The sequence below is a fragment of the Vigna angularis genome, chromosome 2 (assembly GCF_016808095.1).
Source record: "Vigna angularis cultivar LongXiaoDou No.4 chromosome 2, ASM1680809v1, whole genome shotgun sequence".
NCBI classification, from domain to species: domain Eukaryota; kingdom Viridiplantae; phylum Streptophyta; class Magnoliopsida; order Fabales; family Fabaceae; genus Vigna; species Vigna angularis.
Window position 1 is genome coordinate 4,028,015 of NC_068971.1, and position 14,197 is coordinate 4,042,211.

Below are 14,197 nucleotides of genomic sequence, written 5' to 3' on the forward strand. Positions count from 1 at the left end.
TCCTTACATTATGCAATCGCAAATCACAAACTTATCATGGTGGTTTGCAATTGATTAATGGCATATATAATACTATTCCTGGTAATATTTTATACGCATCAACAACAAAAATAGACTAAATTATGTTTTTCAAACCTATAATTATTTTATGCATAAATTAATTTACAAAAACTCTCCCATACTAGTTTTTTCAAAAGTTAATATTTAACTTACACGATAACGAAGAGAGGAAAAAAAAATATGCAAAAACTAATATTAGTTAATGAGCAACATTTTTTTGTTTCTAAGTATTATGTACAAACAAGTTTATCCAAAATGGGTGGCAACAATATTTCATGCAAACAAGAGAACATATGAAACTTACAAAAGGATAATCAAATATAAAATCAAAGTCAGAAGATGAAGGTACATTGTCTTAGCATAACAAACAATCTGTTAAACTCTACAATGTTACTTACAAGTGAAGCCATAAGAAGCTAATTATGAACTTAAACTCTTGAGTTATTAAGTAGAGGAAGCCAGGGGCTATTACAACACCTTCCTGAATATTTGATTGGCATCAAAGCTGGATCATTATATGCACTGGCCAACTTATCATAAAATTCAGACATGTTAGGGTCATTTTGATCTTCTCTGTCCTTCTTGATCAAACACTGCATGCAGGACACTTAGCTTCATCAGATTGGAAAAAGGCCAAAAGAAAAAAAGGAAACACAACTCACAATTAAAAAAGGATAATCAGCTGTAAGTTACTTCAAAGCAGAAGGAAATGCTATAGTCATATTAGCAACATGTGTTTCTCTACACTGGAAACAGCTCCTCATTGAATAGAAGAGTGAGAATAGGAAGAGGCAGAATCAAAGCAGATGCAGCCCAAATATTCCAATTACAACAAGTCTTTCTGAAAATACACTCTTCATAATGACTTGTTGTGTCTTTACATTGAGTAATACATGGACTATATATAGGCTCTTTGACATGGCCCTTCAACTACATGCATTAATTATAACTACAACAATTAATTAACTCTATTGCATGCCTTAATCATTACTAAAGCACTCCTAACCTTTGCAATCTCCTAAGACAATTAATATAACAACTTGCAACTACCCATATTTAAGTTTACTTAACAAAATCTCCCTGTAAACTTAAATGTTTCTTTTGTCTTTCATCCTTCTTTCCTACATCCAGACTTTGCCACCTGCATCCCACACCTAGTTTGCACCTTTCCTTAATAGTTGGGTTCTTCATTGTAACCGACTTGTACTAAAACACTCCTAACCTTTGCAATCTCCTAAGACAATTAATATAACAATTTGCAACTACCCACATTTAAGTTTACCCAACAAAATCCCTCGTAAACTTAAATGTTTCTTTTGTCTTTCATCATTCTTTCCTACATCCTAACTTTGCCACTTAAATGTTTCTTTTGTCTTTCATCATTCTTTCCTACATCCTAACTTTGCCACGTGCATCCCACACCGAGCTTGCTCCTTTCATTAATAGTTAGGTTCTTCATTGTAACCGACTTGTACTTCGTTTTCACTGTGGCCGACTTGTTCTTTGATTTGATTGACTTCTTCTTAACCTTAGCCAACTTGTCTCTAACTGGGTTCTTTATCGTTTTTGTGGTCGACTCATCATTAACCAAGTTCCTCTCAATAGGTTGAGCTCTTTTTAAGAGATTGAACAATTCCCACACCTTTTTCACACCAAACTCATCATCCATTTCAAGTCACCACTTCTCATCTTGCAGCTCTAAGATCCTTCTTGGCGTGCAACTTCTCTTGCAAACTTAACTTCTTGTTCGAGTTCCAAGTGTCGCTTATGCAAAACCTTCTTTGTTCTCTCTAAGCTTGCCTATAACTCTGCATTGCCTCTAACTTCCTAATTAATTCTTTGTTGCAAAATGCCTCTTTCATCCTCATGCTTTCAAGCTCGCCTATGAGAGTTTGAAGCCTAACCTGCTTTACACGATTATCCCCTTTATAAGCCTTCTCCAATATATCCAACGCTGCTTTTGAAGATTTAGAATTTGCTATCTTCTCAAAGCCGGACTCATCGACAACTTGGTACAACACGTACATGGCTGCTTTGTTCTTCACTCACGATTCTCTCAATGCAGTAAGTTGGGCAATCGTCTGTTTTTCGATGTCTACCGATTCTTGGTGGCCATTTTCAACTACTTCTCATACTTCCTGAGAACATAGGAGGAACTTCATCTGCAAGATCCAGTTGTCATAGTTGACGCCTTTTGTTGACTTAGGTAGAGGCATACCGTTTGCAAGGTTGGCCATTTCCCAAGCACTTTCTGGTTCTCTTTTTTTTTTAACACTCATACACTGAAGCTCTTTAGCTCTGATGCCAATTTGTTGACAACAAGTCTTTCTGAAAATACCCTTTGTATTATGACTTACTATGTCTTTACAATGAGTAGTACATTGACCATTTGTAGGCTCTTTGACATAGCCCTTCAACTTCATACAATAATTATAACTACCACAATTAATGAACTCTATTGCATGCCTTAATCATTACTAGAAGTACTCCTAACCTTTGCAATCTCCTAAGACAATTAATATAACAACTTGCAATTATCCACATTTAAGTTTACCCAGTAAGAACTACAAAAGACATTATATTGTGACTTTTATGATGCAAGTGAACAATTAGCAGACAGGTTTTCTGAGTGAATAGAGCCAAGACAATGTTAACAAGGAGAAGCTAAATGCTTATCAGGGCATGCAAAAACTGCAGTAGCAATACTCATAACTTTGTAACTAAACAAGAAAAATGTATAGTAGACAAAGTAATCAACAAAAAAAAGTTAAAATAAATTAGAATGAGTTTTCAACCACCATACTTCCATAGGATAAGACTTGAAAATAGGCAAGAAGCGTTTCCGGCAATACTCATTGAATAGAAGAGTAAAAATAGGAAGAGGCAGAATTAAAGCAGATGCAAGTGGAAGCTGCTTCTGCCCAAATATCCCAATTACTATAATATGCATCAGTATCAATGAAAAAATTGTGTAGTTGTGCACTGTAGGCCAAAACTCTCCTCCAGTATGGTACTTTGCCACATAAACATTTAAGAGCTGTCACAGAAACAAAATTTAAGACATCATAAGAACTTTAGTAATCACATGGGAAACAAATGATTGGCCCTATTTTGCCTCAGGAATCATATCAAGTGAGAGAGAACCAAAACAAAAAGAAGTTAATTTAAGTTAATTGAAGCAACTATGAGCATTAGATGAAAACATGATCACAATTTTTTTCCAGCCTTTATGCAGTGGTGAATGAAAGGCTTGCTTGATAACACACGCATAGCACCCATAAAATCATTTTCTCATTGAAGAGTCTCTCAATAGAATTCCTTTCTTTTTTATTAATGAACTTAAATAATTAAGAAGTGTTCAAAAAATAATAATTTTAGATAGTTCTATTATAAAATATCTCCTTTTCTCTATTTTGCATTACGACAAAACAAAATGAGCCTTTCATATTGATCTGCTGTGTAGTGTTCACAATGAAGAAGGCAAAATAGAATAGTGTACAGTGACCAAGAATGAAAAAGACCAAAAGACCAAAAGACAATCCAGAAACTGTCTAACAATTAAAGCTCAAAAACATCGTGTTCAAAATTGCCAGAGTTAGACCAATTGTGACAAGCTTTTATTGTGACAATTTGATAACACTTATATTTGCATCTCAAATCATTTGCAAAGTGATCACTTTTAATAAGGTAATATGCTAGCCATGCTATATTATACAAGAAATAAGGAAGAGAAGAGTATATATGGAAAGAGGAAAACAAAAACAATTTGCAAACCTGGTTGCGATAAATGATGTATCCCAAACAAAAGTAGACTAAGAGAAATGGAAGTATTAGAGGAGCAAGGATGAAATATGTAACACCAAGAAGATCAAAGAAAAGAATCCTGGGAATTTCACTGTGGTAAGGAATTGATGGTGCCTCAAAATCATCTGTGTCGCCATCTCCATAAAAAATTACTTTAATATAGTTGTAAAGAAGTGGAATCAATTGAAAGAGTTCTGATGCTATGTTAGTCCATCCGAATGTCACAACATATGCTATGAAGAATGAGGCCTGCACCAGACATGAAGTATAAATCATGAACATCTTATGCACAACATATGAAGCAGTTTCCTCACAGCATCAACAAATAATCATAAATTTTCATTTGAAGGAAATGTATTCCCTCGATATGGTGAGATCTATAGAAAATATTGCAGAATTTTGTGAGTTGTGAAACAAGTAATTGTTCTGACCTGTGCTGGTACAGCTTCAGCTAGTACTCTGGGAAACTCTTTGGGCTCAAGAAAAACCGTCAATCGATAGAAAGCTGACCCTGATAATACATTTGCAAAGAAAATGTTCCATATAGTAAACCATAATACTTTAGTGCATGCACTTTTTTGTATTTGACTCCATGATATGTATCCTTGCAAAGATGAAAGCATAATCATAATAGGTGGCACAACAGACAGAAACATCTGAAGTATCAGAATGGGAAGGTATCCTGTTATAACTTGGCTGACAACTGCCCTGCAACAAGCAAACACAGGAAGCTCTACTTTAGTTGCCATTCCACACTGTTACTGTTTCTCATCCAAAAGTATAACATTGCTGCAACTTACAAGCCGTCAAAGTGGATTCAAAATTCTTAAAATTACATAATACATCTAATTCTGCAACTCGGTACACCCACCAATACTGGTTCACCAAATCTACCTATCTAATCCAATTAGCCTGCATATGTTCTATATTCTATCTCATAAAAACTGCACAAGTAGGAGAAATTAGAAGTACACAGCACAAAAATGAAAATAAGAAATGTATCATTTTCATTTTCCTGTATAAAACAAGAAAATATAGTTGATGGAAAAAGAAAAAGAATCAAAGAGAGGGAGAGGAATTAGATAACTTCCTTTCCAAGTCAGAGCAAATAATGAAAAACAGAAAAAAAAAACGCAATAACTCAATACTAGTCAAGCCAACTAACAAAATGCAACCAAAAGCTATGAACAAAATGTAACCCTTCTGAGTATCATTTGAAGACCCTCACTTGAAAAACACACAGAAAAGAATCAAGAGGATAGAAAATCAAGTCTTTCCCAAAGATGTGTACTTAAATTGGCCAAAAATAATTCCCATTTCTCATGTAATGCAATGCACAAACGTTTATAGATTTGATCTGATTATCTAGTGAGCGTAAGTAGGGAAAGGAAAAGTTTAATGGGTAACATTTCCTACTTACATTCTCAATATGTTTTTCAGAGCAGGGAACATGGTTTCCAACTGATCAAGATGGGTAAGACCTTGTACTAGAGCAACTGGGATTAAAAATAGCATTGTAAGAACATTGCAGGCAACAAAAGCCACCAGCTTGCTGATCCATCTTCTAATGAATGTGACAGAAAAGAAAGGCCAATAAACATCTTGAGGCTCTGGAGCTTGCTCAGTAATCCAGTGTGTGGGGTTGACACTTTCTTGAATGTTTAGAGCTATTGCAGCACCAAATCGTGACTTAAATGTGACAAAGGCAGCTGGAACTTCCTTTTAAATTGAAAATAGTTGTTAAACAAGTGCATATATTATATATTCAATTTAACCATGAAACACTATATCTACTGCTGGATAGAATATTCATATACAAAAGCTTTTCACAAAGGATATCTACTACTCAACCAATAAGTTAAGGAGAAATCCAAGGTTAATCAAAATCAAAACAAAACCTGATTACATGAATCACATGACTGATCTATTTTTACAGGTCTGAGCTTGGCGTTGAGTAATAAATGGGTACATTAAGTCTTATTTGCAATAAAACAAAGAAAAATTCAGTTCGGCATGTGGTTGAGAGTATTGGAATACATTGTTCCATGCCCAAAACAAATGCATCTTTAATTCTTCTCTTTGGTTTTCTACTTTCTTCTAGAAAACTTACTCAGTTGACTCAACTTCTCCCTATATGATGCTAGTTTCTCACACTCCTTTGATTTTCATTCCGTCCACATTACTTTTTTTTTGAGATTTTACTAGTTAAGAGAGACTAAATCTTAAGGTAGATATTAAACAACCCTTGTGGAAAAAGATTATCACTTTAGTCCTGAAGGTTATTAGTAGACATGATAGATAAATTTACCTTTCCTGCCAACGAACACTGTTCTATTCTCACATTATCCGCAATGTCTCCTAATGTCTTTTCATAATGATCTAACATATCAACTTTATGGCCAAAAAGTCCCAAACATCCATCACGCCTTTGCCGTTGAGGAGTGTTATCTTTATTCTTCAGGTGGGTAAGCCTTTTGTACAGTCTCTCTGCATCTGTCTGTGAGGAATATAGTTTAATCAGAAGAGTATAATACAGACCTATAGGCAATATTAAAAAAAATAATTGAAGTTAGATACAACTATACATTTCTAAGAGCATACACACTTTGGTTGCCTATTCCAATTGAAGATCTCTAAGAAGTTCAAAACTTTACAGTAAAAAATATTTAAATCCAAACCCACCACCATCCCTCTGCCTCCAAAAAGAGAGAATTTTTGGCCTATATGTGGCTTTGAACTCATTGGTGTTCACAAGAAGTTTAAAATGGTATGAACTCATTAGCTGTTCTTTTTATCTGTTTTTTCTGTTCTATTGTTTTCTTTTAGTAGGAACGTTCCTTATTTCCTACCATCTTATTTCTTTTCTCTTAACGGATTGTAGATATTGAGAATACATATATAGGATCAAGAATTTGAGGCACTATAACCTATGTAGTACGGATACTAACATGGACATTGGACACAGACACTTTGACATAACACGCCGATATGTGTCGGACACGGGGTGGTGCATCCGAGCTTCATCGACTATAACAGAAAACTAAAAAAAGGAAAAATTAAGCAACTGTCAAGAGAAAATATTTAAACCAACTGAAACTCGATGAAACTGCTTACAATTAGAATTTGAAGTTTACTGCTTCTACGAACAACCTCATGTGAATGATAAGTAGAAGGATGATATTCCTGGAAGAACTGCTCAACAATATCGGTGCAATTGCTTCCAACTGGAACAGGAATACCTCTTACTAATATACTAAAGTGATGAGGCTCATGCTTGGATGAATAGAAACAAGCAATTCTTTTTGATGAAATATACTCATACTCCTGAATATGGAAAAAGCATCAAGCATGAAATTCAATCACTATCTTTTGTCATTTAGCAAAACTGGAAAAATCTTGTGAATTTACAAAACAATTTGAACAAAAACTACTTACATAATAGAGAAGAATGCAGACAACTCCAGTGAAGACATATGCGGCACAAAAGTGGATCCATAACCTTGCGAAAGGCCAAATCTAGCGATCAGAGTTACCATGTTATGATATAGATAAAAAGTCATTAACACTCGTGAGGAAATCTTTTCATTCTCACAAATGGTGTAATTACAACAAACAAATAGATTTTTGTCCTAAGTGCTAGGATGGACTTGCATATTTTGGGAAGAAAAATGGTAATTAAAATCCAAAACTAGCCAATATAAATGCATGACAGTTTGTAAATCAGTCGTGATCAGAACTTCCTCTTCCATTCATACAAGGAACATAGTAATAAGATAGAGATTTGAAACCACAATGGTATACCTTTAATGAAGAAATGAAAAAGGGAATGAGAGGCTAACTACTGAATGCAGCCAGCAATGTCGTTCAATAACATAAAAATATTCACAGAAATGGAGAGGTGAACCATCTAGTAATATGTCATAATACTACATGATAAAAGCATTAAAATGTAATAAGGATGACACTGACATACCTAGAAGTTTTCCCCTTCCAGCGTTTAGTCATAATATGAATGGATCAATCCCAATTTCTTATAAAGATTTCTTTCTAACACTTTATAGCTAAAACAAATTTAATAAATAAATAATCAAGGCCCAAATTAGAGGAGAAAAGCATCTTGATCAATAATATTCACCTGTTTGAACCATTGTTAACATTAGAAATGCTGAAGGAATCCAAAGACTTGTTTTGAAAATCAGAGTTATCACGAAGCTGACTCCCCATACAATTAATTGGAAGAAGAATGAGTAGCCCCACAATTCCACCAAAAGTAAATATTTTAAAACTGCACAATATACGAAGAGGAAAAACATTAGTAAGCAAAAAAAAGTGATCCCTTGAAAAAAAAACAACATGGTGACAGAAAATTGAAACACCAATATATATTTTAAAGAAATGTTGATATAAAAGTAGTCAGAGACACAATGATCACTAATAAAATTTAGTCTGAGTTAACTAATGAATACACATTTGAATCAAATTTACTACAACAATGGGAATCCAGTTCAGATGCAGAAACCACATATACATATTTTTACCTTTATGTATAATCATAGATAAGTTACACTCATGATGTAGGAATGTCCATCAAAATTAGTGAAAGAGGTTTCATTAGCCAATATAATGAGTTTTAACACAATGACATGATAGTTCTTTAAATCTAGAATCCATTGAATAATTTAAATCACCTGAAGACAAATATGCGCATAAAGACAAAAGCGTTTAAGCCTGCAGTTGATAAAAATTCTTCTTCAGAGGTCTCCCAGGCATTTCTCACCCAATCAGTAGTAGCTAATAAACGTTCCAAGTTAGATTGACCACCCTCTTCACGTTTTCTTTCAGAAACTAAGCGTGGAGCATAGACGATAAGATTACAAGGTTGTTTTCTCAATATAGAGTAGAGGGTGAAAAATATAAAACATAGCCCAAGGTTAATTCCAACTGAAGTTAGAAGAGCAGAAAGAATCATTATTGAAATCTGCTTCAAAACCAGCAGATCAACTCTGTGCAACTGACAACACAACAGCAGTCCTGACTCCTGAAATCAAATAAATGGAACTCTCAATAGTCTCTTTGAACAAATCCAATCTGGCAAAGTGAAATACAGGAGGACAAAATCACCTCAAAAAATAAGCACAAAAGAAAAACTTTCACTTAGAAAAAAATTTAAGAAAATTGGCCATTCAAATGCACTATGAGCTGGAGGATATTGAGCTTTCCACACAAAACTCGGTGATCGGAAATATTCTTATCACAATGTATATAATTTTGCCTTTCAGTAAATCTAGAATGGCTGTCGTTAAGAAGCTGACATTCTCAGTCTTCGTATGTTATACATTGAGGATAAATAAAGTGCATTTTCTTTCTGCTGTCAACACTTAGATAGTGGAAAACGTTATGATGGTATAGCTGAAGTTTTGGACTTTCAAAAGTTAAGTATTATATAGCCTTGATGTTTATACTAATGTTTGGTGATCTCATGTAAGCTAATTATGCAAGGTCAAAATAGAGTGTATAAGTGGAGGGAAACCTTCTCCTCTACTCAAATTCAACTAATATTCTTATATTGTTTCAGCCAGTAAAAACAACATCACAATAACACAACCATAACAACAACAATATTAACATAAACTCAATGTCTCAAGGTTTTGGATCACACACACACACACACATATATATATATATACACCGCCAATGCAATGGACTGGTTAATAAACTTTACTGGTATCTTGCACACAATCGTAAGTTGAAAATCTAGAAACAAAAACTTGAGACATTCTAAGTCTACGCAAACACAGTGAGCATTATAGGTTACCTTGCCCCAAGAAGCAAGTTCATCATTTCACAAACCCCAAGCGCTCCATTAAGGCTAGAAATCTTTGTCAAATGCAGTCTTAAAAACTTTCTATCAGTTTACGCGTCAATTAATTCAACATGAAGGTAGAACAGTATATGGTTGATACAAGATAGGGGCTTCAGATTTCAAAGGGTCTGTTAGATATATTAAAGTATTACAAAACAGATCTACATCAAAAACATCTTTTTGTACAATTTCTAACAGGACTTCCTATAACCATACATCATGCAAGGATATGTTGCTTTACAAATTTTTGTTAGATATGATAACCAATTAGGTAGATTTCACAATAAAACAAAGATATTATATAATATATAGCCCAAATGATAGAAATTAAAGAGTTTGTGGAAAGAGAGAAACCTGGATAGGAAGCAAAAGAGAGAAGCATCACTGAGTACAGTTGCGGGAAAGATTCATGATAAAAAAATTCATGATACAAATGCAAGGAAGGAATTTGTGTGTATGTGAATATGAACAACAACAGCAACAATATGGTACCCAAAGAAAAACAAAATAAACTACCGATCAAGTTTATTCTCCCGCCTTTTTTGGTGGCCAACATGAAACTCTACGTACATCCACGTGTCAATGCCTGGTTTGTTTGTTTCTGTTGGTTTCATGTATTTTTCTTGAACCCAAATGAGCATTGTTTCGATGCCTTCGAGATTGCGTGTTCACGAGGAAATGCGAAAGTTCCTTAAAGCCATGGTAGTGGACAATAGTGTTTTTGGAATAAGTTTAATATAAATTTTAATTATCTTGTTTAGTACATTTTAAATGCCAATTTAGACTAAATCTACTAGTTACATCTTGCACTCTTTGGGACCTCAATGGATATAATGCTATGATAATCTATAATGTCATATGGAATGCATATGTTAATCCTAAAGCAAGTTTATATTACTCCAAAAATAGATCTTTTGAAAATATGTGGATTTAAAAAAAATAGTAATAAATGAGATTTAAAATACATGAAATATACATAGATTCATAATTTGAGAAATTATTCTAGGAACAAGTTGAATGTGATATTTAAGATTATACCGTCACTTCCTACAAATTTGTATGTATAATATTCAAAGAAGGCAGTTGAAGGGTAAAATTAATTTACCATAATATCCAGTTGATAAATAACTAAGTTTCTTCAAAATAGTTTGATTATTATTAGCTACGTGCATTTAAGGATTTTTGCTAAGACAAAAAAATATATTTTAATTTGTTACATATTTAAAGAAATTAACCTTTAATTATAATTTTTTTCTTAATTAACATTTTGGTCCTATTTGTGAGGTTTATTAAATGTGATTTGTTTTTTCAATTCAGTTGTTATTTTATTTAAAAGAATTTAATGTGGTTCTTCTATTTTTTTTTCTTTTTTTTTCTTCTTTCACTTTTCTCCATCATTCACCTCTCTTTTCTTCTTTCTCCTTCTCTTAAGGTTTCTTTAAGATTTTTCTCTTCTCCTTTCTCTATATCGGGCAAGTGTATGCTTGTTTGTAAATAAAATAGAAATAGAGTTAAAAAAAATTATAATTAAGAGTCATAATAATTAATTATGCTTAATCCTTTTATGAAAAAAGAAAACATGTAAATTGATTCTAGGACGATAATGTCGGAACAACTCTCACGATTGATTATTATAAATATCAGTTGTTTATTTAAAGTTTTACAAAAGATGACGATGAAAATTCTCTCCAAAGCATAACCACTTTCTTTAAGTCAAGATAACGGTTGAAATAATAATACTTTAATATTCAACAACAACAGTAATAATTTAACAATAAATAAGAATAATAAACCCATCAATTTGGTGTCACACAGATATCATACCATGGCACATGTTATCTACACAAGTGTCCACGTAAACAATCCACGTCAGCCCCCACACAAAATACATGCAGAGCTGCCACATCATCATCGTCCTCTTCCCCTACATAAATAACCTTCTTCTTTTGTCATAAACCAAGACACTGTTCCTTATTTTTGCGACATTTTCGACTCAAATTTCAGGTAACCTCTGCATGCATCCTCCATATCTTGTTCAGTCTAGTTAAGTAATTATTAGTTTTTTTTTTTACTGGAAGGTATCAGAAGGTTCTGAATTCTGCTTTTGTTTTCCAAATTGGAAAATTTTGGATAACACTGAAATTTGATTGTTGTTGAAGACAATGAATGGTGAGTTTGAGGGGTACGAGCGCAAATACTGCCACCTTTCTGCAAAACTATCAAAAGCATGCGTTGAAGCTGCTGCTATTAATGGAGGTACTCAAGATTGCTTTTCATCTTTGCTACTTTGATTACGTATTGTCAAAGTACAATCTCTGTATCTGTCGGCATGATATTTTCAAATTCAACTCAAATTTAAGTAATTGGCTTTAGAGAAAATTAAATTACAAATATATTTACTTTGTGGATCTTTTTTTTGGTAAAGATTTCTATTAGTGTGCTTTAACTATTATGATGAGTAAAAAAAAGTGATTATTTAAGTATGATATCAATCTGAGTCTTGTAAGATGAAGAAGAAGAGATCTCCATTAAAGATCCACAGTTAACCTCTTTGATGGAAGAAGTTTCATTGAAAAATGAAACCACACTTCACTTACTTAAGTGATAATAAAAATCAAAGAAGGTTCCACATTCTAACATATGAAGTCTTAAAATTAATCATTTTGTCTCTTTCACTGCACTTATAGTCTTGCTTTTGGATAATATATCTTCCTGCTGACTTGGATGGTAGCATTATCTTCAAGTCTTTCACCTTAGATTTGTTAAATGTTTATTTTCTTAAATTGGTGCTTATAATGTGTTAAAAAGTCATTCACGTTATATACACACATATACATATTATATAATAGAGATTTTTTTAAATTTGTATATTTCTGTTCAATTTGCAGAGCTAAAGAAACAAAAAGTTTCAGAAATAACGGAGGGAATTGAGGAGGCAGAAGTTATGGTTGGTAAAGCTTTTTATTTTTTTGGTTGGTAAAGCTTCTTTTATTTCCTCTGTATTCTGGCTTTCTGATGTGTGGGTGCTTATGAATTTGTAGATTCGAAAAATGGACCTTGAGGCAAGAAGTTTCCAGTCAGACTTTAAGGCTGTGCTTCTTGCTAAGGTGAGGGAGTACAAAGCAGATCTAAACTACATAAAAAGAGAAATGAAGAAAATTGTATCTGGTGTGATAAACCCTTCTGCACGGGATGAGTTGTTAGAATCGAACATGGCAAATGTTATGAAGGTATATTCTTAAGTTAACATCTTTTACTGATGTTAAAGGGCAATCCACTGTCCTGTTTAACCAAGGCAACAATTCGGTCCTCCTTATCCTTAGTGGTTACATCAATTTTTTTTTGTCATCTTTACAGAAAAATGGTGATATTTTCAGTCCTTGAGTGGAAAATAACATTTTAACTGGTTGATAAGTGATAGTAGATGTTGTGATTGATTAAAGGGATTCAATCTGAACACTCATGTTCATTGGAACGACGCCGCGAATCTGATACTTATTGCTGCTATGATTACAATAGGCATCAGCTGATCATAGAGAAAGATTAATGACGTCAACAGAAAGGTTGAACAAGTCTAGTGACGGAATCAAGGACAGTGGAAGAACAATGTTGGAGACAGAAGATCTGGGAGTTATGATTCTTCAAGATCTGCATTCCCAGAGACAAGCTCTGCTGCATGCACATGACACGGTAACTCTCTCCTGCTTTAACTTTTTTTGTGTTTTCTTTTAGTTACAAGATGCTTTTCAATATTAACTTTCATGTAGTGGTTAATTACTTTGGTATGCAGCATTTATTTGGGTTGTACCCTTTAGACTTTTGAGTATTGCGAGACATCGCTTGTCAGAATTTACATACTTGCCAGCTCTAATGCACACATATGTAGACTGTGCGTTCCAGGTCTTTTATTAACTTTCTGCATAGAGGTTTTATATTTGCACGTTAGCTACTGATGGCTATTTTCCCTCATGCAGCTTCATGGAGTGGATGATAACGTAGGCAAGAGCAAGAAAATATTGTCTAACATATCAACAATGATGAACAGGAACAAGTGGATTTTCATCACCGTTGTTGTGGTCCTGATAGTTGTTATCACCTTGATTCTGTATTTCAAGCTTTCTTAATAGCCACTACCAGACCATTACTCTTTTGATCATAGACAAAATGCATTCTCAATTTTCTATTACAAGTATATTGACACTGGTAACTAATGAACCTAACATTAGTTGTAGAATGACACCTTTAGGAAATGAGAAACTCCAAGAAAGGTGTTTCCCTTTGCTTCCTCGATTAATAAATGTGTTCTACTCCAGCTTTTTGTTTGTTACCAACAGAATTGTGAAAAATAATGAAGTTATTTCCACCAACTTTCCTATTTTACAGCTTAATAATACAACTAGACATTATTACTTTGTGCTATTTAATTTGAGCCGAACAAGTAAAATAAGATGGAACAAATTAAAAAATTAT

General features: G+C 33.5%; 2 protein-coding genes and 1 long non-coding RNA gene across 6 annotated transcripts; 2 read left to right on the forward strand and 1 right to left on the reverse strand.

Moving 5' to 3' along the window:
- Positions 1–282: 282 nt before the first annotated feature.
- LOC108328141 (CSC1-like protein HYP1) lies at positions 283–10,395 on the reverse strand. The gene is made up of 11 exons (XM_017561954.2): positions 10,082–10,395; positions 8,553–8,902; positions 8,000–8,149; positions 7,300–7,363; positions 6,979–7,188; positions 6,173–6,361; positions 5,285–5,583; positions 4,296–4,572; positions 3,835–4,113; positions 2,864–3,097; positions 283–653 (listed from the first exon to the last, which is right to left on the reverse strand). The coding sequence occupies exons 2-11, from the start codon at positions 8,831–8,833 to the stop codon at positions 489–491; spliced, it is 2,148 nt and encodes a 715-aa protein (XP_017417443.1). The 5' UTR covers positions 8,834–8,902; positions 10,082–10,395; the 3' UTR covers positions 283–488.
- Positions 2,158–5,512, forward strand: LOC128195227 (uncharacterized). The gene is made up of 3 exons (XR_008246799.1): positions 2,158–2,288; positions 5,305–5,338; positions 5,445–5,512. It is a non-coding gene; the product is annotated as an uncharacterized LOC128195227 (long non-coding RNA).
- Positions 10,396–11,641: 1,246 nt separating the features above from the next.
- LOC108328138 (vesicle transport v-SNARE 11) lies at positions 11,642–14,054 on the forward strand. 4 transcript variants are annotated; one of them, XR_008246800.1, is made up of 7 exons: positions 11,643–11,731; positions 11,806–11,983; positions 12,616–12,674; positions 12,769–12,957; positions 13,247–13,417; positions 13,518–13,616; positions 13,702–13,916. XR_008246800.1 is itself a non-coding variant. In XM_052872433.1 (6 exons), the coding sequence occupies exons 2-6, from the start codon at positions 11,890–11,892 to the stop codon at positions 13,849–13,851; spliced, it is 663 nt and encodes a 220-aa protein (XP_052728393.1). In that variant the 5' UTR covers positions 11,642–11,731; positions 11,887–11,889; the 3' UTR covers positions 13,852–14,054. The 4 variants fall into 4 exon arrangements, 3 of the variants coding, with proteins under 3 accessions (XP_052728393.1, XP_017417437.1, XP_017417439.1); XM_052872433.1 differs by lacking the exon at positions 13,518–13,616 and having other exon boundaries at positions 11,642–11,731; positions 11,887–11,983; positions 13,702–14,054; XM_017561948.2 differs by lacking the exon at positions 13,518–13,616 and having other exon boundaries at positions 11,644–11,731; positions 13,702–14,054.
- Positions 14,055–14,197: the final 143 nt, after the last annotated feature.